This window comes from Tenebrio molitor, chromosome 5 (genome assembly GCF_963966145.1).
Source record: "Tenebrio molitor chromosome 5, icTenMoli1.1, whole genome shotgun sequence".
NCBI lineage: Eukaryota > Metazoa > Arthropoda > Insecta > Coleoptera > Tenebrionidae > Tenebrio > Tenebrio molitor.
Window position 1 is genome coordinate 20,605,285 of NC_091050.1, and position 27,726 is coordinate 20,633,010.

A 27,726-nucleotide genomic window follows, 5' to 3' on the forward strand; every position below is an offset into this window, starting at 1 on the left:
ATAAATTCGTTTATCGGAGACCATACTGACTAGCTACAACTGAGCGCGAAATTGTTAGAAAACGCCCATCCAACTCTGTCAATTTCTTGGTTTTAGCTCCTACTTCGTTCAGTCAATTTATTCGAAATTTTTCCGTGGTGGCTGAACCGTCGTAAATGCCGTGAAACATTTTCGACACTTCCTGGTCGGAGGACGCTTGACGGTAGTGACCGATTATAAACTGCAATTCTTTCAAAGCAGCACGTACAAAGTAGGTATGACCTAACTCCTCGAGCACAGGGCTGGTAGACTTTTCTGCAAGCTTTTGATTTTGATATTCGTTATGGCGAAGAAAAACACATGAAATATGCCGTCTTCTTTTCTCGAAATCCACCACTTAACACGGCGCCCTTAAAAAAAAACAACCATACAAACATTCAAATCGTTGATTTACAGGCGGACTAGTTAGCACAACAACGAGGTGATGAGGTTTTAAAAATAATCGCCGCCCTTAAAGCGAATGAACTTGACCCAGATTTAACTAAGACGTATGTTTAGGGCCAATACTCTTTTCGAAGAATTCAACGCGGCCATCGCACACGCTTTTTACCGGTTGTTCCCCAAGCAGGGACTTGGTCGATAATAAATCACATGTAGATACACACTAATTTGAAACACCTAGTTAAAAAAAAAAATAAATAAAAATTTGGATAAATTGTATGTCCTGTACTGGTTTCTCAAAATGTCGCGAACAGTTCGCAAATTTGTTGATAAATGCCTGATTTGCAAATTTTCGAAAAATCACACGGGAAAAACTCAAATGCAAATGCTTCCTATCCTCAAAGTTTCTCGACACTGGCATACAGTTCAAATCGATATTTTCGGCAAATTTTTATAGATGTTGAAAAATGTAACAATTATTAAAGTTTGTGGAAGACGACGGTTATAATTTCGTTAGTCACGCTTGCCGGCGGATCTGGAGCAGCCCTTTCCGTTTTCCATAAAAGTTAAAAATAGTCGAAATATTATTTTACGAGAATTAAGAAAGGGGATGTATAAATGAGATTTAATTAATTTTTAAACACTCTTGTTTTGACCTAAGATCAAGATCTAGTAACGTCTACTGATTTCCGAGAGAGATGAAGTAGAATTAAGAAGGTCTTTGTTTAATTTTTGGAGAATTCTGACAAATTGATGTGTTCGATTGTAACAGCTATTATAAAATTAACACGCAAAAGTGACCTTAAAGATATGAATTTGTTTATCTATTCGGCGCCCCATATCGTATCATTAGCGATCAAGGCAACTGCTTCACAAGAGTGAACTTAACATTTTTTGTTCTAATTCTGAAATTCATCTGCACTTCATCGCACACTGTGCAAACCGGTCCAATGGTCAGGTTAAACGTCAAAACGAAACCCTAAAAGCGACTTTGACCGCTATGGAAATCGAAAGCGAACAAAATTAGCAAGATAACTTAGGTGAAAAGTACAATTATCGTTGAATACTACTACACATCGAGTGATAGGTTTCAGTACCCCTGAAATTTTATTTGGCACACCTATCCGTTCGTTAGACTTGCAGAAGAAGAGAGGATAACTTCCCTGTATCAGAAATTCGTCGCATTGCAGCAAAGCGTCCCACAGTGACGCCCTTCGGAAGAATGTAAGAAAGGCCACTATACTTAAGCCTTTTCGCGTAGGTGATTTTATCTTTTATCCAATGAACGGATGATTTTTAAGTTTGACCTTAAGTTTCGTGGACTGTTCAAAATTGTCAAGGTTTTAGAAAATGCTCGTTATGGAAGCACACGATCACCATATTCGTGTTCCTGAGGGCCAAGGAAAAGTTTCGCTCTTGCTAGCCGTGTCGGCGGGAACTAATGATAAATGAACATCAGGTAAAAGCCTTTTTTTGTTTTTTTTGAGCAGTATTGTGTCGATCCTGGCTGAGGTCAGATGAATATTGTGTCGATCCTGGCTGAGGTCAGATGAATATTGTGTCGATCCTGGCTGCGGTCAGATGAATATTGTGTCGATCCTGGCTGTGGTCCAGATGAATATTGTGTCGATCCTGGCTGAGGTCAGATGAATATTGTGTCGATCCTGGCTGAGGTCAGATGAATATTGTGTCGATCCTGGCTGAGGTCAGATGAATATTGTGTCGATCCTGGCTGCGGTCAGATGAATATTGTGTCGATCCTGGCTGTGGTCCAGATGAATATTGTGTCGATCCTGGCTGAGGTCAGATGAATATTGTGTCGATCCTGGCTGAGGTCAGATGAATATTGTGTCGATCCTGGCTGAGGTCAGATGAATATTGTGTCGATCCTGGCTGAGGTCAGATGAATATTGTGTCGATCCTGGCTGCGGTCAGATGAATATTGTGTCGATCCTGGCTGTGGTCCAGATGAATATTGTGTCGATCCTGGCTGAGGTCAGATGAATATTGTGTCGATCCTGGCTGAGGTCAGATGAATATTGTGTCGATCCTGGCTGCGGTCAGATGAATATTGTGTCGATCCTGGCTGTGGTCCAGATGAATATTGTGTCGATCCTGGCTGAGGTCAGATGAATATTGTGTCGATCCTGGCTGAGGTCAGATGAATATTGTGTCGATCCTGGCTGCGGTCAGATGAATATTGTGTCGATCCTGGCTGTGGTCCAGATGAATATTGTGTCGATCCTGGCTGAGGTCAGATGAATATTGAGTCGATCCTGGACGCGGTCCAGATGAATGTTGAGTCGATCCTGGACGCGGTCCAGATGAATGTTGAGTCGATCCTGGACGCGGTTCAGATGAATATTGAGTCAATCCTGGGTTAGCCCCAGATGAGTTATGTGTACCAATAACTGTTTATTACGTTGATCCTGAACCAGGTCCAGATGAGCCTGCTTATTGAGTATTGTCGATCCTGCTTTAACGCCAGATGAGTCATGCCACCGCGCGTTGTGTTTAGTCGAGAAATGTTAGATTGTCAGGAAAGGCCGAACGTGTCTAATAGATACAATTTGCTGTAGTTACAGTTACCTTTCCATAAGGATGCCCGAGGACGGGCGTAATGTCAGAATGGCCGTGTCGGCGCCACTCGTGGAAAAGATTTATTTTGTTATTTTAATGCTTTGGCTGTACTCCTTATACCAAATAGAGTTATTTTTAGAAACATGTTATCACTGTTCTTAAGAACGCGTCAGCGGGGCAACCCCTGACGAACGGAACGTTCGTGTGTGACGCGAGGGTAGTACCAGAATAACTGGAGGGTGGAGCGTTAGGTACACGCGCGCGGACCGTTACGTTCTTTATTCCCTTTATTTATAACAAATATCAAATAATAATGTCTTGGCGGCTAAGACCTCATCCTGTTATTCTGACATATTTTTGAAAAGAGTATTTTTTGTGAATGGAGTGATGTAACACATGTCCACATTGCCACCATTTTGAAAATTTTTTTAGCATAAAAATTATGTACATACTTATTTCGCGTTTATTTTTATCTATTAAAATTTATTCTGTTTCAGTTAAATGTCTTATTTTTACACTTATTATTAACTTTTATTTATTTTTTGGTCAAAATACAGGCGGCAAAGAACTAACGATAGCTAAAGACAACATTTCCAAGGCTAACTAAATTTTATATTTTTAAAATTTTATTAATTCGATAATTTTTTATAAAGTTTAGATTAAAATAAGATATGCATGTGTTACATCACTGAATTCACAAAAAAGTACTCTTTTTAAAGATATTAAATTTGACCCCCGTGCCATTTAAAAAAAAAGTTAGCCTTGTACCTTTAGAATAATTGACGTTAGAAAATTGAAAAACAACTCAGATGATAGAATTTAAAGTGTTTGCCAAATTTCAACAAGCTCTGCTAAACCCTTCTGAAAATATGTAGCTGTATCCATACTTTTTAGCGACCTTTATATAGATAGGTACCTATAAGAGTTAGTTAAATGAAAGATGTGTTAAAATGATACATTCGTTATGTAACAGTGTGTTTTCAATTTTCTAAGTTATAAATACAATGTCCTTGACATTGACAACACAATAGAGATTTATGTTGGTCAAGCAACAAGCAAAAACTAATTATTAACGGAATGAATCAGATATACTCGTACATTTTCTCTTTGAAATCGTACATGTAACTAGAGGATAATAAGCATCTTCCTGAATTATTCAACATCACGCTTCATTCGTTTTATTTTTATTTAAAAAAAGTGCTTTGAAAGTAAGTTATTAAATAAAATAACTCTAGGAATGGTAGCAAAATGGAAATATTCAAGATGTTATACAATGTCAGTACTTATTTATTTTTACAAGTGCCAGGTGTCAACAAGGTGCAGCTAATTTTTATTCAAGTTTCTCGAGATCAGTTACTTCCTTCATTTGACATGGTAGAAGTGAAAAACAAAAAAAATTGAGGACTTCCTTTTTTGCGTCGATTTGTATTACCCAAGATGAGTCACTCTATGAGCAATTGACAATATTATATAAGTTTACTTTCAACACATTTTAATGTTCTTTTGGTGCGGTTCAGATATTCACACTGTAATCAAACATTTATTATTTTAAATGCACATGCCAAGGTTAATTGAAACACATTTATGAGAGTTTTTCAAAGTATGCTACCACTTGGCACAATACACAATATTTTTATGTGTAAAAATAATGATCCAAACTTGTTCAAGAACAAGTTTTAGAGTGATGCTAGAGTGGTGATTTGAGAGGTTGCAAAAATTTGACCTTGCTGCCAAAAACATTTTCCTTCTAGAAATCGAAAAAAATCTTGACGGTCGCCTGAAACAATTTTTTTCTTGCCAATCTGTGCTCTTATATCCTTGATTATGTTGTTTAATGTAACAAGGAAACTCGCTTAAGTTAAGTTAATTTAACTCAAGTGCCTCAGAGGCGGTACCGTTATTTAAATTTATTTAAAAAATAATCTTTGGTATAAAAATTATAAATAAAACCCCGTTGTTATTTGCCCCTTTCACCGGTGCCGTGGTTAAAATGAACACGTGGTGTTCTATAAAACATGTTCAGTAAAAATTTGGTCTGGTTGTCGCAATTTTAGATATGGGGGCGAATTAAGCTCCAAAAATGCATTTTTCAAAAGCTTAACAATGCTTACACTTAGTCTTAGAATTAGTGGAAACAACATTTTAATTTGACTGGACTAGTAAACTCAAAATACCTACATAAAATACAGCAAAAATTTTCAATTACCCAAAGTATTTGAAACTAACTAAAACGATTACATTTCAATAGAAAATTAAACTGTTTAAATAACAATTGTTATTTTTTTTTAACCTTGATGTTGGAAATACGTAAGGTGTTTGGGTGTTCACTGTTATCATTTAAAATTAAAACGAAAACGTTTACAGTCCTCGAACCGTTGTTTTATGTCATGCAGTAACTGATAACTAGCACTGTGTAGGTAAACAACACTATAGCAACAACTGTTTGCAGCAAAATGACGGAAAAAGAAATATACGACGCCTTGGACTGTGGAGAACCACCCCAAGAATTGTTAGAATGGGCCAAAGAAAACCTGGGTGAGGATCCCGAAACGAAATGCCAAATTATTTCGGATTTCAGAGACATGATTTATGGTAAGTTTTTACAAATTTTTCACCAAGTACGGGTAAATAAGTCTCTTCCAACAATCCTAGCTCTAAATTTCGTATTCGCACCCTTAAAATATTTATTTTATTTATAGCAAGAGGAGAATGTACACCTCATAGGACTGACGACGCCTTTCTTCTCCGATTTCTTCGAGCTCGACATTTCATAATTGAAAGAGCACACAGATTGGTAAATTTACATAAATCTTCTTTTCCACTTATTTGAATCAATTTTCCTTTGTACTCCAGCTGGTGAACTACTACGACTTTAGAGAAGTCAACCCCCAATATTGCCAAAACATCGACTTAACTACTTTGAAAAAAATTGGAGCCGACCAAGTAATTCTTGTTCCACCGTATAGAGATGGCAACGGAAGGAGAATGATGCAGTATAGAATCGGCTCTTGGGATCCAGAAAAGCACTCACTGGATGAAATGTTTCAAGCTACCATAGCTACCGTAGAAATGGCCTTAATTGAACCGAGGGCGCAGATTTTGGGAGGAATTTGTCTTTTCGATTTGGCCGGACTTTCAATGCAGCAAGCGTGGTACATGACTCCAAATGTTGCACATAAAATGGTACAAATCATGGTGGTAAGTGTACTCGTATGTTATTTTTTTGACAGTCCAGTTTGTGTACTTGCTGAAAGAATGATGTAATGATTAACTGTTACTTGCGGTACTTGCGATCGTGTTCACCTTCAAGCCACTTTCAAGAAATTTGGGGTAAGTTATTTTTAAAAGTAAAAGTAACTCGTTGTGGTTGTTCTGAATTTTTCTTTTTTAAATAATTGCAGTATTCAAAAAGTAGATTTTTGTTTCTTGGTTGTACAATGCAAAATTTAAATTAAACTGAAATTTTGACAAAATTTTGGCATATTTTTAATTATTGTATTATTTAAGTGCGTCATTAATTGAAGAATTTTCCGCAGACTTCCTTTCCGATAAGAATCCATGCCCTCCACATCGTGAACCAATCGTACGTTTTCGACATCATCTTCAACATCTTCAAACCGTTCTTGAACGATTCCATGAAGGAGAGAATCTTTTTCCACGGAGACAATATGGAAAGCCTTCACAAACACGTCGATCCCAAATACCTACCGGAGAGGTATGGTGGAATACATCCAGATTACAATTATGAGTATTGGGTGGAAATTTGTCGCCAAAACAAGCAGGTCGTAAATGAAATGAAAGAGTTAGGTTACCGTGATTCAGAACTCGAAGAAAAAGAATAACATCAATGAACTTGATTGTAAAAGTTGCGATTTACTCTAGGAAATTAAAAATAATGTAGGTTAGGTTTCTTGTGTGCTTAAGATGGAAATACAAAAATATGTATTAATTGACAAGTTATGTCAATTCATGGAAGGAACTTTAATAGATCTACTAATAGCGTGTTAGTTTAGAAATCTTGCATTTTAAAAAATGTAATATGAATAATTATTTTAGTAAAAACCAATTTAAGCAGTGTTTTAACAGTTAGTTCAAGCAGTATTAAACCTTTTCAAGTTACGGTAAATTGGTGTAATATTTTAACAATTTTGATGTCTTGTTACTTTGGAAAAACGTTTTCGTTGACGAAGATCGGTTCGAAAATCATCGTCTTTCTTGCGAATGCGGTTACTTTTAAATTACATTTAGATTTTCGATAATAACTTTGTTTACATTGGAGAAAAACATGTCGCCAGGGTATATTTCTGGAATATCTGAAGTTTCTGGAAGGCAAATACGTACATTTATGAAATAAATTTCTACTGAATAAACAAATACTAATATCTTTGTCCACTCCTCCATACTCTTCATGTAACTACGAGTTACATATTGCACAATGAACCAACCCAATCACATTTGGTGTTGAATAAAATCTTGCAACCACGAAAAGACATTCTGCATTTTAAATCTGCGGCAGTTATTAATGGGAAAGCTTATACACATTTGGCATTAACTTTCATATGAGTTGTCATAGTAATAGGTAAGTCGTTTGCGCCACAGCTGTTCTTCCCAACATGAACAGGTATTACTAATTCACAAATTGCCTTCAAAATGAAAAAATATTTTTTCCTTAAATAGATATACAGGCTGTTTGATGAAAAACGCCTCAACCCATAACTTTTTTATTTATGATCCGATTTCAATGAACAAAAAAACCAAAGATATGGTTTTTCAAGCGCTACAAAACAGCCATAAAATATATTTTTTTTGGCGTTATCTTCAATAGCTAACGATAGTCAACTTTTTTTTTTTAATGAACACATGTAGTTTTTTAGGCTTGGTCTAGTAAGGTTTTTTTTTTTGAATCTAATGATGTTTGAAAGTTATCATTTAGTTCATAAATGACTGAAAAAAAAATAAAACAATTTTTTGTGGTTTAGCTTATTATAAAATTTTTAAGAGTGCCGTGAAAAACAATCGGAATACAAAGTACGATGATCGATGAATGTCATCTAAACGTCAGCTTAGAAATTTTTATCTGCTTTTTTAAACTTTTTTTTTAAGTATAAAATAACAACATTGTCAGTCATGCAGGATAGCAGTCATTTGACTATTATTTTATGTTCGAGTGTAATAAAAATAGTAATTAGTCAAAAACAAAAATTTAATAGAAAAAATAATAATAATTATTAGTATTATTCATGTTTTCCAAGAAAATAATATTAAAACTCTTCAAGATTGCACCTGAAAATTTTCAAACTCACACTTGACATTTGTTGCTATTTGTATTCCAATTGTTTTTCACGGCACATTCGAAAATTTCATAATAAGCTGAACCACAATTAAAAATTGTTTTATTTTTTTTTCAGTCAGCTATGGACCAAATGATAACTTTTAATACATCATTAGATTTAGAAAAAAATACTTCACCAAACTAAGCCTAAAAAACTACATGTGTCCATTAAAAAAAAAAAAAGTTGACTATCGGTAGCTACTGAAAATAACGCCAAAAAAAAGTATTTTATGGCTGCTTCGTAGCGCATGAAAAACCATATCTTTGGTTTTTTTGTTCATTGAAATCGGATATTAAATAAAAAAGTTATGGGTTGAGGCGTTTTTTATCAAACAGCCTGTATATTTCTTTTCTCTTTTCCTTCTCGTTTGTTTTTTCGGTGCCTTCTTTTTCTAGCATTTCTTCCTTTGACGTTAAAAAACCAACAATAAAAGTTCCAATACTTATTGGAGAAATAATAGCATCCCAGTGTGAGACACTCTAGGAGTCATCTAATGAATGATTTTTCATTGGCCAATACGAGAACGTATTTGAGATTCTAATGTACAACATAAAAAAGTTTTATTTCTGCCTTCTAAGTAAATGACACTTTATAGGCATTGGTGGTAACTAAGTAAATGAGTAAAGAACCGCACTTGCAGCGTTGATAATTTCGTGGTTATTTTCGTGCACTTCATCTTCATCGGACATTAAAGCCATTCTTTGTTTTCTTTCTTTTTGCAACAATTTTCACAAAACTTCTGACAGTATTTTTGTTGTTTATCTCAACACAATGACGACATAGGAATAATTGCCCTACCGCCTTTAGTTACAAAATTTTTATAAACATAAATAACAATTAAAAAATGAAATTTGAAGGTTGAAGTTGGAAGTAAAAGTTTGTATGCAACTCGCTTAGCAATTAATCTTTACTGGGCTTACTGGCTTATGAAGACTCGTTCCTTACGTCACTCGTCCCACAAGTGCCAGCGCGCCCGTAAAAATTAATTTATAAGCACCAGTTTCTTCAGCTTTTACATGTTACCTTAGGCTGATGCAGAATTCGGATATTATCACCACGTGTGGACGCCAGTAGTGAGTATCATGTTTTTTTATAGTTAACCAAATGTCACTTTGAATTCTTCCGCTGTCCTGGTATTCCGTTTAACCCGCCTATTCCATAGAACCCTCTTGCACTATTTTTCTCTATGACAATCAAAATTTAATTTGTTGCTGATGCAAGATAGAGAGAAAGCACTTTTCGAATGTATTGACGTTGCATTTAGTCGCTTACCCTGAAGATAACCTGTTATAAAATTCATTAAGGAAATTAGAATAAAATCATGCGATTAACATTAGTTTAGTTCGTAATTCCTTCATTAGGTACCACATGAAAGTTTATTACATAAGTTAATGTTAGTTTTAGGTAAAATAAAGTAAGTACATAATAATAAATAATGTTTTGTCTTTTTTACGAAGAAAAATAAAACAGAGAAGAATGATTGGGAATTTTGTAAGCAAAAATAAGTTCATTGAAAAGTTCGTTCAAATAAACTAAGCGAGTAAATAGTTATTTATTTTATTTGTTCCCTACTTGTAAACATCAGTTTATCAAGTCACTGTATTCACCTTGAAAAAGTCTCTTAACTGGCTAGCATGTAAAATTATACTAGCAAGCATGTAAAATTGTATTGGCTAGTCAGTAAAATTTTACACTCGTGCTCATAAGAGTGATGTGCGTTTCCAAAGCAATACGTGTAAAGCTCATACGATTTTTTTTTAAATACCGGCATTTTTAATAGTTTGTATAACTATTTACAAGTGAGGAACAAATAAAATATTCAACAATACATGCATGGTAACGGGTTTTACTGGCTTTAGAAGGTGACCGGCTCGCCTTCAGGTCTCCAGTCATATCCTTCTGTCGCCAGTAAAAACCCTTTTTACCATGCTAGTAATGTTAAATACTATAACTCGTTTCACTCGCGTTTTAATCTGGCCCACTCATACCAAAAAAGCCCAATTTACACAAGAACGAGTTGAATACAACGTTTTTTTGTCCGACGACCCCCTTAAAGTCTCCAACTCGCTTAAAATCTTTAAAATTAACTTGACGTTTCGTTTTGACAAGTTGTGACATTTATCAAAATCCGTTCACATAGGATAAAATTTTCAAATTCAGACAGCGTCGAACAAAAAAATTAATTTAACAAACTCTAATGGCGAGAAAACAACTTTAAAACGAGCGACCAGTGTTTCAGTAAAAACTATTACAAATATCAATCACACAATTTAAAAGCAAAATACCGTACGATCATTTAAATTTATAATTACAGTAAGCTATTGTAAGACTTGATTTTTGCCCAAGGGCGTCATCCCTCAGTATTTGATAATTAATCGATCAGACTCATCGGTACACATTAAATTAGACAATCTCAGCTACAGTCATACGATAATCTACAGTCGGACTCACCTCCACCTCATTCAGTCATTCAAAAGGTAAAGCACAGGTCCGGCCTCGGGTTTGCTCAATGGGACGGTACAACATGTAAATGATAAACACCTGACACATCTGTCGCGAAGCAAGGTCATACAGTGACTCACCCGGGGGATTCCTCCCCCTAGCCCGATCATGATGAGGGGCTCGAACCACGGGCGTCGTCTTCAGAGCGCTACGTTCCGGGATTGCGTTGGATGTTCTAGTAGTACCTGTAACAGCCCCGTGTGCAGTTTGGGATGCACGGCCCGCCCGCGGTCTCCACAGAAGAAGACCGCCACGGCCAGCGTGTGAGCCTACAACCCACTTCCATACGATACTGTGCTCCCTCAGTACAGGAGAGCCGGGGTTACCTCCCAACCGTTAATCAAGCACGTATGATCTGTTACATTTGGTTGTCACCACTGGCCGTCTCGACAAGACGCGCCCAGTCAACGGCCGAGCCGTGTCATGAGCCAAAGATGCCTCACCCGGACATCCGGTGCTCAGGAATTATACCATGGTATCTGCCAGAGGTTTTAGCGCATTGACATACTGACATCATAGCCCAGGTTGCCCAAACCTGCTATCACCCAGTTACCGACACACCTGGTAACTGTATCACCGGCTAGCACAAGCCTAATTCACTGCACCACTCCCGGGTCACAGACTATTCACCTGCCGTCACTCTCGTACTCGTACCTTGGACAGCCCGTCGGTTCTAGCTGCCAAAGCTACACTGTCCCCGTCTCGCCTGTGGGACCGTAAAAATCACCCCCGAGTCAAGGACCTTTCAGAACATAATTTATGAGCCACATGTTTGGGTGGAAGAGGTAGTTTTTCTGTTGCGTTTTTAAAATTCTCTTACATTCGGCCAACCTGACATAAATCTCGTCCCGAGATTGTGAATTTACCTTAGTATCGTAACATCTACATCTATTACTACTTGCTGATCAGCCTACTACCGGTGCTAACTACACTAGTGCTAACATTGCCATGGGACTCATGCAACCCTTTAGAATTTGTCGCTTAATAACGGTGATCTCGTCGTAAAAATTAAAAAAAATAAATAGTCGCAGAAGTTTGAGAAATAATCGAAGATATGTTTTGCTGCAGTTTGTTTTATTGCTCTTGTTAACACCAATCAGAACATGTAAACATTAAACATCAGAAAATAATTGTGTACACCGCTTGACATTGATCCGCACATATCAATTTGTGGTCTTTTGCACCCGGACACTTGACAGGCCATAAATTTAGTCACAAAGCACCTGATCACGTCCGTCGTCTTCGGAAGCTTCCGACAGGCCTCCAGCTGAGAGGGACGCCCGGTCATTGACCCAATACTGATAGGGTAGCTTCCGTCTGTTGTGGGTCGAAGTATTTTACCTGGTGTCTCTCATGGTTGCTACCCCCAAATGTAATTACGAGATGGTCGCACCCTCATCGTTATCTCTCCAAAGTGGACAGTTCCGCCTGAGGTGTCCCAATTTTTTACATTTATGACACCGGGACCTGCCTGTTTGCGATCCCTCCTGTACAGGTGGTCGCGCTGCCGATTCGGCGGATGTCTTCCACCTTCTGTCGCCATCGGAGCTACATTCGTGTGGCGTTCCTCGGCGGAATTTCTGTTGATGATCGTCAACTACCTGTGATGCCGATGCCGACGACGTCGCGTCGCATCTCTTCAGGTATCCCAACAAGGCGCTTGGGTCCGTGTATCCGCCGGCCTGCGACCCTGTTCTGACCACCACGTCTTGAATACCCGCGATCAAGCAGGATACCGCCTTTTCGCCGTTGATTTCACACTGATTCAGTAGAGCCAATTTCTCGTAATAGTAACGGAAATACGTCTCCTCGACCCTTTTGATCCGCTGCATCATCGTTTGTAATTTCTGGTGGTAGTCGTCACTAGTTGGGAACGCGGCGATTAATTGGCTGCGCCATTCTTCCCAGGTGTACGTCACAGTTGGTAAGCCACCAAGCCACGTCTTGGCGAGTCCTTCCAACTTCGCCAACGCGTTGTGTACCGTCACCTCTTCAGTCCAGCGGTACATGGACGCCAGTTCTTCCACTTTCGCGACCCACTGATGGATGTTCAGTGACCGGTCCTCTGGATCGAAGGGCGGCAACAGCCCGGTGTTAATAATGGGCCGCGGCGAGACCGTGGCCACTTGTGATTTCAGGCTGGCCACAAAATCTTTCAACACACCCGCCAAATCACTACTCTGCGTATTAGTAGATGAGCTTGACCCCGCGCGTTTCGCCGAACTCGCGGCTGTGTCTTCATCTGAAGACGAGCTCGTCGAAATTTGTCTAACGCGACGACGACTGACAGCTGACTCGGACATGATTTCACAACTTTGACAGTAGAGCGTCTCGAACAAAATCTAACTGAAAAACTGACGCAACGGTCCAGTTACGCCCTTATATAAGCTTAAGTGTTGAGGGTACGTGCTCGGTCGCACTTATCAGTTTTTTTGCCTCAAGGACCGAAATACAATGTAGGCGTAGTCCAGGGCTGTAAATTTCGGCACCCTTCGTTATGCTACGCGTTCATTTTAATAGCCTTGACGCAATTTGGATAATCTCCAGGACCCCGGTTTCTTGGAAACCACTGACATTTATAGGTTTTGCACAAAGAACGAATGGACTAATGGTTTTCGTTTTTCACACGCCCCCGATTCGTAACCCTCGACAACACATTTTTTTTTTGCATAACCATTTTCAGTTCTCAGTAAAAGGGATCGTCGCTCTAATTTACCATGCACAACAACCAATACTAACAACTTGGTTATCAACTTCTAAGAACTGGGACGTTTGTCATGTCAGGCCGCACAAATAAATATGTCATTGGTTTACAATCGAAAATAATTTGAGTTTGTCCATCTTGCAAGTTTATCGCACTGTAGCTGACAATAAGAGTGAACCGTTTCGGTCACGCAGAATTCTGATCCCACTTCTGATATGTAAGACTTGATTTTTGCCCAAGGGCGTCATCCCTCAGTATTTGATAATTAATCGATCAGACTCATCGGTACACATTAAATTAGACAATCTCAGCTACAGTCATACGATAATCTACAGTCGGACTCACCTCCACCTCATTCAGTCATTCAAAAGGTAAAGCACAGGTCCGGCCTCGGGTTTGCTCAATGGGACGGTACAACATGTAAATGATAAACACCTGACACATCTGTCGCGAAGCAAGGTCATACAGTGACTCACCCGGGGGATTCCTCCCCCTAGCCCGATCATGATGAGGGGCTCGAACCACGGGCGTCGTCTTCAGAGCGCTACGTTCCGGGATTGCGTTGGATGTTCTAGTAGTACCTGTAACAGCCCCGTGTGCAGTTTGGGATGCACGGCCCGCCCGCGGTCTCCACAGAAGAAGACCGCCACGGCCAGCGTGTGAGCCTACAACCCACTTCCATACGATACTGTGCTCCCTCAGTACAGGAGAGCCGGGGTTACCTCCCAACCGTTAATCAAGCACGTATGATCTGTTACATTTGGTTGTCACCACTGGCCGTCTCGACAAGACGCGCCCAGTCAACGGCCGAGCCGTGTCATGAGCCAAAGATGCCTCACCCGGACATCCGGTGCTCAGGAATTATACCATGGTATCTGCCAGAGGTTTTAGCGCATTGACATACTGACATCATAGCCCAGGTTGCCCAAACCTGCTATCACCCAGTTACCGACACACCTGGTAACTGTATCACCGGCTAGCACAAGCCTAATTCACTGCACCACTCCCGGGTCACAGACTATTCACCTGCCGTCACTCTCGTACTCGTACCTTGGACAGCCCGTCGGTTCTAGCTGCCAAAGCTACACTGTCCCCGTCTCGCCTGTGGGACCGTAAAAATCACCCCCGAGTCAAGGACCTTTCAGAACATAATTTATGAGCCACATGTTTGGGTGGAAGAGGTAGTTTTTCTGTTGCGTTTTTAAAATTCTCTTACACTATGATTTTTAATTTAGGTTGGCAAGATTGACTGTTGACAGCTTCATTTAAATTATCAAAATAACGCTTCAAAAGATTTACTTTAGAACATAACATTTTTCTTACGGAGAATTATTTTAAAATGGAAGTACTCCATACAAGCTTGCGTTGAAGATTTTCGAAATACATCCCCTAATTTTCCGGTTGAACACTCAAAAACGCTGTAACTGTTTAGATTTTGGAAAATGCGTTTGAAAATATGAAACGGCGAGTTAACCGTTGCATCGAAGCCGGGGAGAACACTTTGAACATTTTCTAAGATTGTCAAGAAAACTGTATTATTCTCTAGTGTGTTATTTCTTTTAAATTAACACGATTGAACATGAGAACCCTAAACGTCTACAGTGTTGCCAATCTAACTTAAAAATAAAGGTCGTAGCCTACTTTAATTATAAATTTAAATGATCTCACGATACCACTTATTAATGATATGTTGTAATCGTTGATGAACAATTTTGTTTTGTTGTTGAATACACAGACTATTTATTTTTTTATACGGATATTATACTCTCAATTGCTTGCTACGGTTTTTAGGAGATGTTTAGATAAATCACAACAACAAAAAATGCTAGTGCAGATAATTTTTAACTCAATTTAAAATTGAGAGACAATATATTTTCTATCGAAAATAATTATATCCAAAATGAAATTGAAATCTACCTCAATGATTTATTTTTATTTAAATTTGATATTCTGTCAACAAAAAAAAATATATTAGAAATCCATACTTTCTTTGAAACAAACACATCTTCGTACACTTTACTAAAGAAACAGAATTGCATAAAATGAATTTGTAGACAAAAATAGTACCTAGACAAACTATTAGATTTCAACATTTATCCCTTATTTTAATCCCATATACTTAATGGTTTTTTATCTTGGAAGAAAAACAAGGTGAAGGACGTCTGCAATGTTCCATATTAATGACCATGACACAACTGGTGACTTTATGCAGAAAACTCGATGCACTGTTAATGAAAGGTTTGAATGACCCCAAACCACATTGACGTAACGAGCGTAAAAAAAATGTGATCAAGCGGATTGCAGTTTTTTCTCTCTTTCACAAACGCAGATCCTCTTTTACCTTTTCCTTTCAGGTAGGTACATAACCTCATTTTTAATGATCATTTTAATGGAAATTAGGTACTTATCTAAATTAAAGTGAAAATCATCGTGTCAAAATTTTATTGCAAAATCTCCCACGTGCATGTGAATTAGTTTCTGTAAATTTTTCCCCGTTTTTCACTCATCTTTTGTTGTTGTTCGGAAATAACGCACTGATCTGCGATTCGTGCTTATTTGTACAACAAGAAAAGCGTTCATGAAGAAAGAAACATGAAAATTTACAGAAAAATAGATTATTTTGTATTCATATTTTTATAGTATTTTTTATTATTAAAAAATTGAACAAAATTACAAATACCCAAAGTTAAATCTTGTGAACTATACAATACTTTTTCATAAGTGAAAGAAAACATACTTATTGATTTTTAATTATTACAAAGATCAATGTATTTTAGCACTTTTAAAAACGAAAACAATTACATACTAAAAAAAATCTTATTCATTTTTTTCTACATACATCCATTTAATGAAAATATGCTTTTTTAAATTAAGTCTGCTTAAGTTCAGTCAAGCTTAACTTTCTTGGAATTTGTCATTTATCATTATCATTTATTGGTGACTGAAAACGATTTATAAGAACCGCGATATAATTTCCACATTTATAGAATTTACACTTTAACATTCAGAGAGTTGAAATAAATATCTAGATTTAAAATCTGTGTCACTTGAGTAGTTATCAAAACACACTTGACCTCTACTGTTTTTTCGATAAAATGTTTGATGGCGTAAGATAAGTCAAGTGTTTACTGACTCTTTGTTGCAAATACATTTTTTTCATCGAAGATAATTACTTTTAATTCTAAGTGCACCTTATAATTATTTACAAATAAAGTCACGTGATAGTTTTAGATCATATTATTTGCGTTACTGAGACCATTATCTGGCCAAGCCAAAATTATTATGATTATGATAATTATCAATGTCGCATTGCATTTAATGATGATAACAACGGATATCAAAAACACATCACATGGGAACCACTGATTAAATAACTTGCTGAAAACTGGTACAGTTATTTTTATTCTTGTGGTAGACAAGAGTGGTGCAGTAATAAAGTCCTAGGACTGGGATTTCACTTACAGTTCAGTACTTACAGCGCTTGCAACGCTTAGTACCATTTAATTGCCGGTAGTGACAGTGAACGTGTGGACATTGACATATAACTGATTTACTGGTGAGTCAAATAGAGGCATAAAAATTAGCTAATTACTATAATTTTTTGTTACTATTTCGTAGCATGTCTCAGTTGTTAAAAAAAATTATTCCTAACTGTAACAAAACTTGAGAAACAATAAATTAACAAACATTAGGTTGTCATTTTATTAAAAATAATTTAGAACTTATCGTAGGGATAATTAATATGTATTATGCAGATACCTATATTTTAATTTTAAAATTTGCTAATAGTGTTATAACATCAAATATTTTCCAGACATGTACAAATTCTTTAAGAATAATGTTATCAGTATCAAGTGTTTTATCAATAAATATTTGTGTAAAAATGTTTCCTGGTTAATATCTGGCCTCGGACAAAGTACTGGCAGATAGTATGCGAGTATTATTGTGATTTCTAATGATGTTCAAAAATTACATATTAATAGAACTGTCATAGGACAAGGAACAAATAACGAGGACTAATGCAGTAAGGTTTCAATTTTCAAAACATTTCAAAACAATGCTCGTAAATATCAATTTTATATTAATTAATTTTTCTGCCGGTGAGCAGTGAGATTCATAGCAAATCTTATCAGTTATAGCAATAATTTCCAATAATAAAATAGTTCTAAATTGAATTTTGCTGCAGGAATTACGTTTCCTAATTTAGATTAATTGAAAGTAAAAAACGAAATTTTCCAATAATTTCCTATAATTCGCTGCTTCTGCGGAATCGCAACAAAGCCACAAATTATCCTTATTAGAATACCTCCATTAGATCTTGTTGAATTGTGTAATTACTTTGTTTTGATTAACTTGGCATTGCATGTCGTACTTACTTCGCACAATTATCGTAATTTATTTGAAAATTCAACTTTCATTTACTCTAATTAGAACATGACTGCAATTAAATGCACCGAAATTGTTATTTTCCCTACGAACGACTTAATAAAATTAATTTAAAACAGTTTCTTTTCAACGTTCACGAAGATGCCAACCGACGTGGAGATAAAATGGGAGCTGGATCTTAGAGAGGCCTCGGAGGAGCTGCTGGAGTGGGCCAAAGAAAACATTAGGGAGGATCCAAACACCAAATGTCAGATGATATCCGATCTCAGAGATATGATTTACTGTAAGTTATCTTCACTTATTGTTGATAAGAAGATTGCTTGGAAGTGATAAAAAAATCCGGAGCAAGCAATTTCAGTTTGCTTAACTATAAAAAGGTGTAAGTACAAATAGAAATACATTTACTTTGGTGGAACGCTATTAAAAACCATTTGTTGTTGTTCTGTATGATGATGATGATGATTGATGATGAACGAAAACGTTCAATGACCTAACACCTTCTATTCCTATTATGTTTTTTTATTGACATACTCGTATTCTACTGTACTATTATGGTGTAGACTTTTTTTGCCAATTAATGTACCATGATTCTACACGCGATAGTATACAGGCTGTTTGATAAAAAACGCCTCAACCCATAACTTTTTTATTTATTATCCGATTTCAATGAACAAAAAAACCGAAGATATGTTTTTTCATGCGCTACGAAGCAGCCATAAAATAATTTTTTTTTGGCTTTATTTTCAGTAGCTTACGATAGTCAACTTTTTTTTTTTAAATAGACACATGTAGTTTTTTAGGCTCAGTCTAATAAAGTTTTTTTTTCTGAATCTAACGATGTATTAAAAATTATCGTTTGGTCCATAGCTAACTGAAAAAAAAAAAATAAAACAATTTTTAATTGTGGTTCTGGTTATTATGAAATTTTCAAGTGTGCCGTGAAAAACAATTGGAATACAAATAGCAACAAATGTCAAGTGTGAGTTTGAAAATTTTCAGGTGCAATCTTGAAGAGTTTTATTATTATTTTCTTGGAAAACATAAATAATAAAAAATAATAATAATTATTTTTTCTATTAACTTTTTGTTTTTGACTAATTACGATTTTTATTACACTCGAACATAAAATAATAGTCAAATGACTGCTATCCTGCATGACTGACAATGTTATTTTATACTTTAATAAAAAAAAGTTTAAAAAAGCAGATGAAAACTTCTAAGCTGACGTTTAGATGACATTTATCGTACTTTGTATTCCGATTGTTTTTCACGGCACTCTTAAAAAATTTATAATAAGCTGAACCACAAAAAAATGTTTTATTTTTTTTTCAGTTAGCTATGAACCAAATGATAACTTTCAATACATCATTAGATCCAGAAAAAAAAACCTTACCAGACCAAGCCTAAAAAACTACATGTGTCCATTAAAAAAAAAAAAGTTGACTATCGTTAGCTATTGAAGATAACGCCAAAAAAAAACATTTTATGGCTGTTTTGTAGCGCTTGAAAAACCATGTCTTTGATTTTTTTGTTCATCGAAATCGGGTAATAAATAAAAAAGTTATGGGTTGAGCCGTTTTTCATCAAACAGCCTGTATACAGGGTGTAACAGAAAAAAGTGCATTTATTTTTACTGGTAATAGGACTCATCTACTACAACTTTTCAAAATAATTTTTTTTCGAAAACAAATTCTGAAGAGCTTTAAAAATTAATCTCAATTTACTAAAGATTTGCTTACCCACCTACGGGAGGTAAGGTAAGGAGGTAACAAAAAACAAATGAAAACCTTTTTATTCATGAAGCGCAATTGTAACTTCTCAAGACCTTAAAGAAAAACAGCAGTAATAAATAAACAAACGTTTTGAAAACTTCTGAAGTTTCAGGTTTTGCCGCTGAAATGGCTTGCAAACGCAAACATAGCAAATATAGTTCAATTATTTTGTCAAATTACATATTTAAAGGTTTAGCCTTCGAAACCTTAGGCCCTTGGTGCAAAGAAGCAATCGATTTCATTAATGTCATCGGAGAGCGACTTATTGCGGAATCAGGCGATTCAAAATCAAAGAAATTCCTCTTCGAGAGGATTTCCCTTGCTATTCAACGTGGAAACGCTGCAAGCATTTGGGGCACTTTTCCAGATTCCGCCTTATTATCGGAAATTTTTGTATCGTAAACCAAGTTGATTAATATAATTATTTTATTCATCAAATGCAATACGAAGGGAATAAAAACATTCAGTTCTTACGATTCCTCTTTAAAAAAGTTGTCAGATTTATAAAATTGCATGCAATGTGAACGGTACGTCAAAATAAAGGGGCAACAAAATGGTACCTAATTCAATTTTGCAAATTCCAAGAAACTTTATTTAGAAAAGTTGTTGTAATTGATGAGTACTATTACCAGTTAAAATAAATCCACTTTTTTCTGTAACACCCTGTTTTTAAGTAGTAATTCCTCGCATATCGACTATTTATCTTTTTTTTCTAAGTATTTGTTAACACTTTGATCAATATTTAGAAATGCAGTGTCATGTACTGAATGAAGTGTGAAACACGTAGTTTTGGTTTAGCTATACTTAAAGTGAAACTAGAAAAATAAAATAAACAAAATATAACTGAATAACAGTAGGTGTTAAAAAATATTTTAAAAAAAGTGAATAGAAGATATCAACGAGGGAAGAACACTGACTGTCATTTATCACAAAAGCCATCAGAGAAAAAAACATTTATTTGTTCTAATAGTAGAATTCTACCAACATTTGCATATAATAGTTCTACAATCTATTAATCTTTCCATACCAGTTATATCAGCATTTTTCGCGGACGTTTTAATTATGAAGTAGTTACTTATATACCGCAACAACCACAATTCTAATCTGAATGATTAATCTCCCGTTTTGTTTACGAACCAACCGAGTGAAACTATAATGCAAAATGAAAGTGTGCATCCATTTTTAACCATAAAATAGGTTACATCGCCTAATGAATTTTAAATAATACGTGTCACCGCGTCCGCTTGTCTACTCAAGCGGAAACTTTTTACTATAATCCAGATTTTGGTCTGCATTTGTTAGTTCCGTCATATAACACTTACATAACGATTACAAGAAAAATACGAAAAATCATTTGAAATTAATCCTGGTAACGAGTGATTGAACCGGAACATTGCGTCCACAAAATGTAAACAAACAAAACGAGGTGTTGGTCAATGATGTTTCGCAAGCTTTTGATAGTGTGAGAACAACTAAAAGCAATTTGTAGTTGATGGAAATATGCGTTGATTTTCGATGGGCCACTTTCCATTTATACTGAGAGGTGGAAGAAAATTTTGCGATGCAATTCAGTACAACATTAATAACAATCATTATGAGTCTTTAAAAGTAAAACATTTATACAGGGTGCAACAGAAAAAAGTGCATTTATTTTAACTGGTAATAGTACTCATCAATTATAACAACTTTTGCAAATAAAGTTTTTTGGAATCTGCAAAATTGAATTGCCATCTGTCCCCCCTTTATTTTGACGTGCCGTTCACGTTGAATGCAATTTTATAAATCTGAAAACTTTTTTAAACAGGAATCGTAAAAACTGAATGTTTTTATTCCCTTCGTATTGCATTTGATGAATAAAATGGTTTCACATTCGTTAAATTTTTAAAACCCTTCAGAATTTGTTTTCGAACAAAAAATATTTAGAAAAGTTGTTGTAGTAGATATTATCAGTTAAAATAAATGCACTTTTTTCTGCTGCACCCTGTAGACACCTGTCGATAATAAACAATCTGTAGAATCCAGGGGCTGTAGGGTTGCTCGTTTATTTCTTCGAACCTCGCTTACCACACAAGCTTCGTAATTGACACAGTAAGTATCTAAAAGAAGAAATAAGCAGATCAAAAAATGTGTAAAAAATCTGTTAAATATGTCACTTACGGATTTTTTTTTATATTTGTCTAGGAAGTAGAGAATTATCACATTATCATTCTCTGATAGCGATGATTATTTTAATGAGATTGGCAATACTAATAACGATAAAAAAATACGGACATAAATGTTTTGAAATAACTTCTACCTAATTGCAGCTAAAAAAATTTGAATTTATTTTAAATACACATGTTGCTATTTTATTATTCCCATTTTAAAAGAAGACATATACGAGTACCTATTTGTTATATGTTCTATTTATTTTAAGAATGGTTCGCCTCGAAATTAAAAAAAAAGTGCATTAATAATTTTTAGACAATTTTGCTATGCTATGTTCTTGTAGATAAAATAGAGGACTGAAAATGTTTGTGTGTTTCATTATATGCACTGGCCTTTGTCATTTGAGTGCACTTTGCTTTTGTCTTTTCATAACACAATCGACTCACTTGATGATTTATGGTATAAAACAATTCCATCATTAACACTTGTATCATCAATTATTTTCACTTTAGCTTAGGAACTTTTTCTAAATTTGTTGTCCTCTATCTTCGCAACGCAAACATGACGTCCGTTGAGTTTTCACTATGAAGTGTCATATGTTTTTTATTCGTCCGTTTTGTTTTTGTTGTTTCTGAATTCCGTTCTAACGAACGAAATACTTAGGAATTGATGTTAATAATCAGGATAACCGTCTCATTATTCCTTTTTGTTTTGCAAAGGAGAAAGCATAAAGAAATGAGACAAATGCATAAAACTGCTCTTACAGTTAGTCAGCAAATCTCTTGAGAAGAGTCATATGGATACGCAATTGAGATCAACAAAACATTTACGATCAAGTTGTTCTAAATTATTTGAACTAGTTAAGAAGACTGTAAGAACCCTTTTCTAACGATAAATCAAGACAGATGCAAAATTGCAGCACATTAGGTAAACAACAAAGACCTAAATTAGAAGGTTCTGTTTATCCGTGCGGTGACTGTAAGAACCCTTTTCTAACGATAAATCAAGACAGATGCAAAATTGCAGCACATTAGGTAAACAACAAAGACCTAAATTAGAAGGTTCTGTTTATCCGTGCGGTGACATTTTTTTCTTTTTTTTTTTCTTATTATCAAGAAATAACAGAGATATCGAAAAAATGTAAACATTAAAAAATAAGTTTTTAAATCTTTTATTTTTTAATTTATTGGTTAAATAATATTGCTTTCATAGTTTTTGATTTTTTTTTTTAAGAATAATAGTCGCAATAATTCCATCCTTTAACCCTTTCAGTATGCAGTCGATATCTATCAATGCGACTCGGTTGAGCCGCCTGTGGATATTTAAACTTCTAGGATTTGAAGTGTTTCAAGACCGGTTACCAAAAAAAGCCACTCCAACCGTTTCTATCGGGATACATAAAGGCGCGATTTTCGATCGGTTGAAGATAATAGTAGTTTATTTAACGAGTTCGTGTGTAAATTGGGCTTTTTTTGGTATGAGTGAGCCAGTTTAAAACGCGAGTGAAACGAGGCCCACGAGTGCCAAAAAAGGCCTAATTTACACAAGAACGAGTTGAATACAACGTTTTTTTGTTCGACGAGCCAGGACAATACATTTGTCTAATTATTTGGTTATTCCTACATATATTTATTTTATTTATGTAGTTATTTATACTACGTGACAGGTATCGTAATAAAATAATTTTAGAAATGGTTATTGTCATAACTGTAAAACTGACACTAATCTTAAATTTTGTTAACCCATTAATTAATTAAACCTTAATGACCTTCAATTTTGAAGATTTTATTTTCGTCTCAAATATCATTAGATCTTGTTGTACCTAGTTAGATGCATAACTTATTTGTTCTAGCATTTGTTGTTGTATTTTTTTATTGACCTTTGTGCCTTAGAAAAAAGGAATTGACTCTCAATTGCAACAAAACCCCTTAGCTTTCCACGAAATGCATCACAGGTAAAAATTAACTTTTTTCACATTTATCAGGATTACACAGATACAACAGTTTTTCTTTGGATTGGTGTGTGGTTGATTGTTCACTAAAAAATCCTATTCTCTACTCAAATTGACTTTATGAAAATCGTGTACAATGCTTTGTTTGTTAGAAAAAAATAATTTTCGTATTCGAAATCATGCTTGACTAAATACGTTATGAAAAAAGTGAAAAGGATTCTTATACATTAGTTTCAGTCAACTTTCAACTTAATTAATTAATCTATTGTTGCAGCGACCTTTAATTTGTCCCATTCATAATAACCAATTGACTTGTCGACCTCTTCCTCGATGTTTCAAGATGATTTTTTTCCAACCACTGAAACCATTTAAACTCACACTTGACACAACAATTAAGCCTGACATTTTATTCTCCTCGGACCATTACATTTGAAAAATGTGCAGCTACGAGTACGTTACGCGGAAGTTTTTAGAAAGTTTTCTTTGAGTAGAAAAGACATCGAGTACAAATCAAACAAACTCCAACGTAATAAAATAATAAACGATCTCTTCTAATTCGGTGACGTCACAATCAACAATTACCACTTCACTTGACTGGTCCTTGAACAGTGTCGACACCAGAAGTAGAAATAAAATTTTAAAACTCCAAGAGCAAATTTCAATTTATGACGAGAGTGAATTGTACGGAGATAGTCAATCGTTGTAATTTATTATGAACAAAACGGAAGTGTTTGCAAGCAGGAAAAGAATCACCCTCAACACGTTGAACACTTAGGAAGTGAAAATGCTAATTAAACGACCGTAAAATGTGACCAGACAATACACATCACATAGTGAACAATCCATTTGGTGTTAAATTGTTTATGTGCCTGGAGCATAACCACATGTGCCGGGTAAATAGTGCGATAAAAAGAAAGTTTTACAACAATTAAAGAACTAAACGCCGTAATCGAGCGACAAGAACATCTTAAATAAACTTGTCAGATTATTGCACAAGCGTAGCGAGGGCAATAATTACAGGAGGGATGAAAAGGCACTTTAGTTCCGTGGTATAGAAGTTATTTTTTTGACTTAATAATACGAGAAAAAAGAATGTTTTCTTCGACTGTAATTACACAAGAGGTTTCATTTAGTCGGATAAATATTTTTCGCAACGAAAACATACCTATTGCTTAGCAATTAGACGAGAAAAATTGGCACGATGAAACCACGACGGCCCTAGGCCGGACTTGATTTTATCGTGCCAATTTTTCGAGTCTAATTGCTGTCAAGCAATTAGTTTGAGTTGCACATAAATATTTTTCCTGACGAAATGAAACCTCAAGTGTAATTCGGCGAGACAATTTAATGAATGAGCAATACAAATTTAATTTTTTTATTTGGTATTAAAGGTATTAGATGCATAGCAACTAAAGGTATAAGTTACCTGAGTGTTTTTGCCGAATAAAAGTTAGGGCAAACTTTTATCCGCTGTCAAAGTGATAAAATATCACAGCGCCTTATGAGATTTCTTATACATGAATTAAACTGTCACTTATAATTACACGAGAGCTTTTTTTTGTCGACGTAAACTTGACATTTCAATGAGAATTTTGTTGCCTGGCAATTTAACGAAAAAAACTGCCTCTGAAAAGGACGAGTAATTTTTTCTGGCAGTTTTTTAAGTTTAATTGCCAAACAACAAAACTCGAATTGTAAATGTCAAATTTACTTCGACCCAAAAAAAAGCTTGAGTGTAATTCGGTAAGACAATTTAATGAATACGTAAATCACTATGATGCAGACCTACTAGAATCAGACACTTTCAAACGTTAGGTTCCGTTTTGTCGCTGGAAAAGTTAGGGCAAACTTTTTTCGCTGTCATAATGACAAAAACACCGCTGCTTATGGGATTTTTAGTGTATGAATTAAATTGTCTTGGTAATACTAATAACATGGGTGAATGGCGCATAAGTCAACGTGATGTTTTGTGGCAACAATAAAGTGGTAATTCCATCTTTTTCTTTATTTTCAGCTAGAGGTGAGTGCACTCCACACCGAACTGATGACAAATTTTTGCTACGTTTCCTAAGAAGTCGAAAATTTGGACTAGAATCTGCTTACAGACTTGTAAATGTTTAACAAGTGTTGTCAAGTCGAATAACAATTTATTTGCAGTTTATCAACTACTACGACTTCAGAGAGGAAAATCCGACTTTTATAGAGGGTGTTGGTCTTGATCAACTGGAAAGAGCTGGAGGACCCGATTTTATCAGCGTTCCGCCATACCTAGATCAAGACGGCAAAAGAATTTTACTCTACAAACTTGGTAAGTGACAATAAAAGTTATAAAAATGTTGCAGCTACAATATCATAATAAGTTATTCCTCTGTTTTACCGCAAATTTAAATCTTCTAGAATTTTTCTCTTTTTAAATTAGTTCCGTTTCCCGTTTTCTTTTCGTGTTATTAATTTTGAATTAGCGTTCTCTGTTAGGTCAGGTCAGGTCAGGTCAGGTCAGGTGAGATCTAGATATCCTGTCATTTTGTTTTCGCATATTCTTCAAGAAACTGTACACACAACAAAAATAGAAAAATTTAAAACATGTGGATTTTTTTAAAGAACAACTTGACATTTTCATTCTTCATATAATTGATATTTTAGGTAATTGGGACCCAACATCATTCACAGTTGACGATGTATTCCGAGCAACTTTACTTATCCTGGAATTAGCTATCCTTGAAGAAAGGGCACAAATGAAGGGCGGTGTTTGCATTGTAGACTGCCAAAACATATCTATGCAGCACGCCCTCTGCTTGACTCCGAGTTTAGCTCAAAAACTTCTGCAAATGGCTGTTGTAAGTTAAACTGTTAAATTAATTTGTTTTCTAATTGATAACTTTGAAGGCAACACACCCGATGAAACTGCAATCTTTACACATTATCAACCATTCATGGGCGTTTGAAATATTGTTCAATATATTCAGACCGTTACTGCACGAGAAGATGAAAGAGAGATTGTTTTTTCACAATGATTTGGAAAGTTTGCACAAACACGTGAACCCAAAATGCTTGCCAGAAATCTATGGAGGAATGCAGCCACATCATAGTTACGAAGACTGGGTGGAAGGATTCCGAAAAAATAAAGACATAATGAAAGAACTTAAGTCGTTAGGTTATAAAACATCATAATAATACTTAATTACAAAAAGAAATACATATTTAGTTGGATTGTAAAAATTAGTTTCCAAAGAAAAGAAAAAATACTGTTATAATGGGACTGAAGTAGGCAATGAAATGAGACGTGAAGGTGCAGGTACAAATGCGGTACTTTCTTATTTATCAAGAAATAATTATGTATCTTTACTTTGAACTTTTATCTTTATTTTGAAAGAATAGAGAATACTCTAGTGTAAAAGGCGGTGATTTTGTAGACGCATTTTACGAAATATATTTTATTGTTGATTAAAAAAAAATTGAGCAATAATCGTTTACTTCATTTATTGAACATTTGAACATTGAACAATTGAAACATTTTATCAGTTCCTTCTAAGTTGTAACCAATTCCTTTAACTATTCCAACTGTTTTCGGTTTAATGAATGTAAATTTCAAAATCTACTGAGGGAAGAGAAAAAGATCTGGACTAGACAACAAGAAAATATTGGTCTACTTCAACAACGTACCTATCATCGACCATAGCGTAGTATCTTCCTGAAAATTTTTAAAAGTGCCAACTACAGAACGTCACCGATGTATTGTATGTTGCAAACAAATTGATCAAGTAGTAAGTGGCAAAACGTTTGTTTTGTTTGTGTGATAAGAAAATATGTACGGTCGGTGGACAAATAAAACTGGGACACTTAAAATTTAATCTACGTAAATCAGACCATTGAATTGTCAATATATTTGTCAGTGTCTATATAATATGTCATACCAAAGTTAACCTATTT

At 35.4% G+C, this 27,726-nt stretch overlaps 2 protein-coding genes across 10 annotated transcripts in view; both read left to right on the plus strand.

Annotated features, from left to right (window-relative positions):
• Positions 1-7,374, plus strand: part of LOC138131088 (clavesin-1-like) — a 41,565-nt gene extending 34,191 nt beyond the window's left edge. For 4 of the 6 annotated variants that reach the window (XM_069047852.1, XM_069047853.1, XM_069047855.1 and 1 more), the window contains exons 2-5: positions 5,450-5,592; positions 5,700-5,794; positions 5,854-6,198; positions 6,537-7,374. In XM_069047852.1, the coding sequence (XP_068903953.1) occupies positions 5,454-5,592; positions 5,700-5,794; positions 5,854-6,198; positions 6,537-6,842 (885 nt within the window). In that variant the 5' untranslated portion in view covers positions 5,450-5,453 and the 3' untranslated portion in view covers positions 6,843-7,374. Of the gene's footprint in view, positions 1-5,417; positions 5,593-5,699; positions 5,795-5,853; positions 6,199-6,536 lie in introns of all 6 variants that reach the window. The other 2 variants (XM_069047856.1, XM_069047851.1) reach the window with 1 other exon arrangement.
• A 9,499-nt stretch (positions 7,375-16,873) lies between these two features.
• LOC138131090 (clavesin-2-like) lies at positions 16,874-27,262 on the plus strand. 4 transcript variants are annotated; one of them, XM_069047860.1, is made up of 6 exons: positions 16,874-17,095; positions 18,067-18,208; positions 25,811-25,905; positions 25,954-26,104; positions 26,440-26,633; positions 26,683-27,262. In XM_069047860.1, the coding sequence occupies exons 2-6, from the start codon at positions 18,067-18,069 to the stop codon at positions 26,965-26,967; spliced, it is 867 nt and encodes a 288-aa protein (XP_068903961.1). In that variant the 5' UTR covers positions 16,874-17,095; the 3' UTR covers positions 26,968-27,262. The 4 variants fall into 4 exon arrangements, with proteins under 4 accessions (XP_068903961.1, XP_068903959.1, XP_068903958.1 ...); XM_069047858.1 differs by having other exon boundaries at positions 16,875-17,095; positions 18,045-18,208; XM_069047857.1 differs by lacking the exon at positions 16,874-17,095 and adding an exon at positions 17,441-17,563 and having other exon boundaries at positions 18,045-18,208.
• Positions 27,263-27,726: the final 464 nt, after the last annotated feature.

Bases quoted from the DNA above. Each gene is read 5' to 3' on its own strand.
- LOC138131090 (XM_069047857.1), top strand. The intron at 18,209-25,810 runs GTAAGTTATCTT...CTTTATTTTCAG, and splicing joins TCTCAGAGATATGATTTACT to CTAGAGGTGAGTGCACTCCA. The intron at 26,634-26,682 runs GTAAGTTAAACT...ATAACTTTGAAG, and splicing joins AACTTCTGCAAATGGCTGTT to GCAACACACCCGATGAAACT.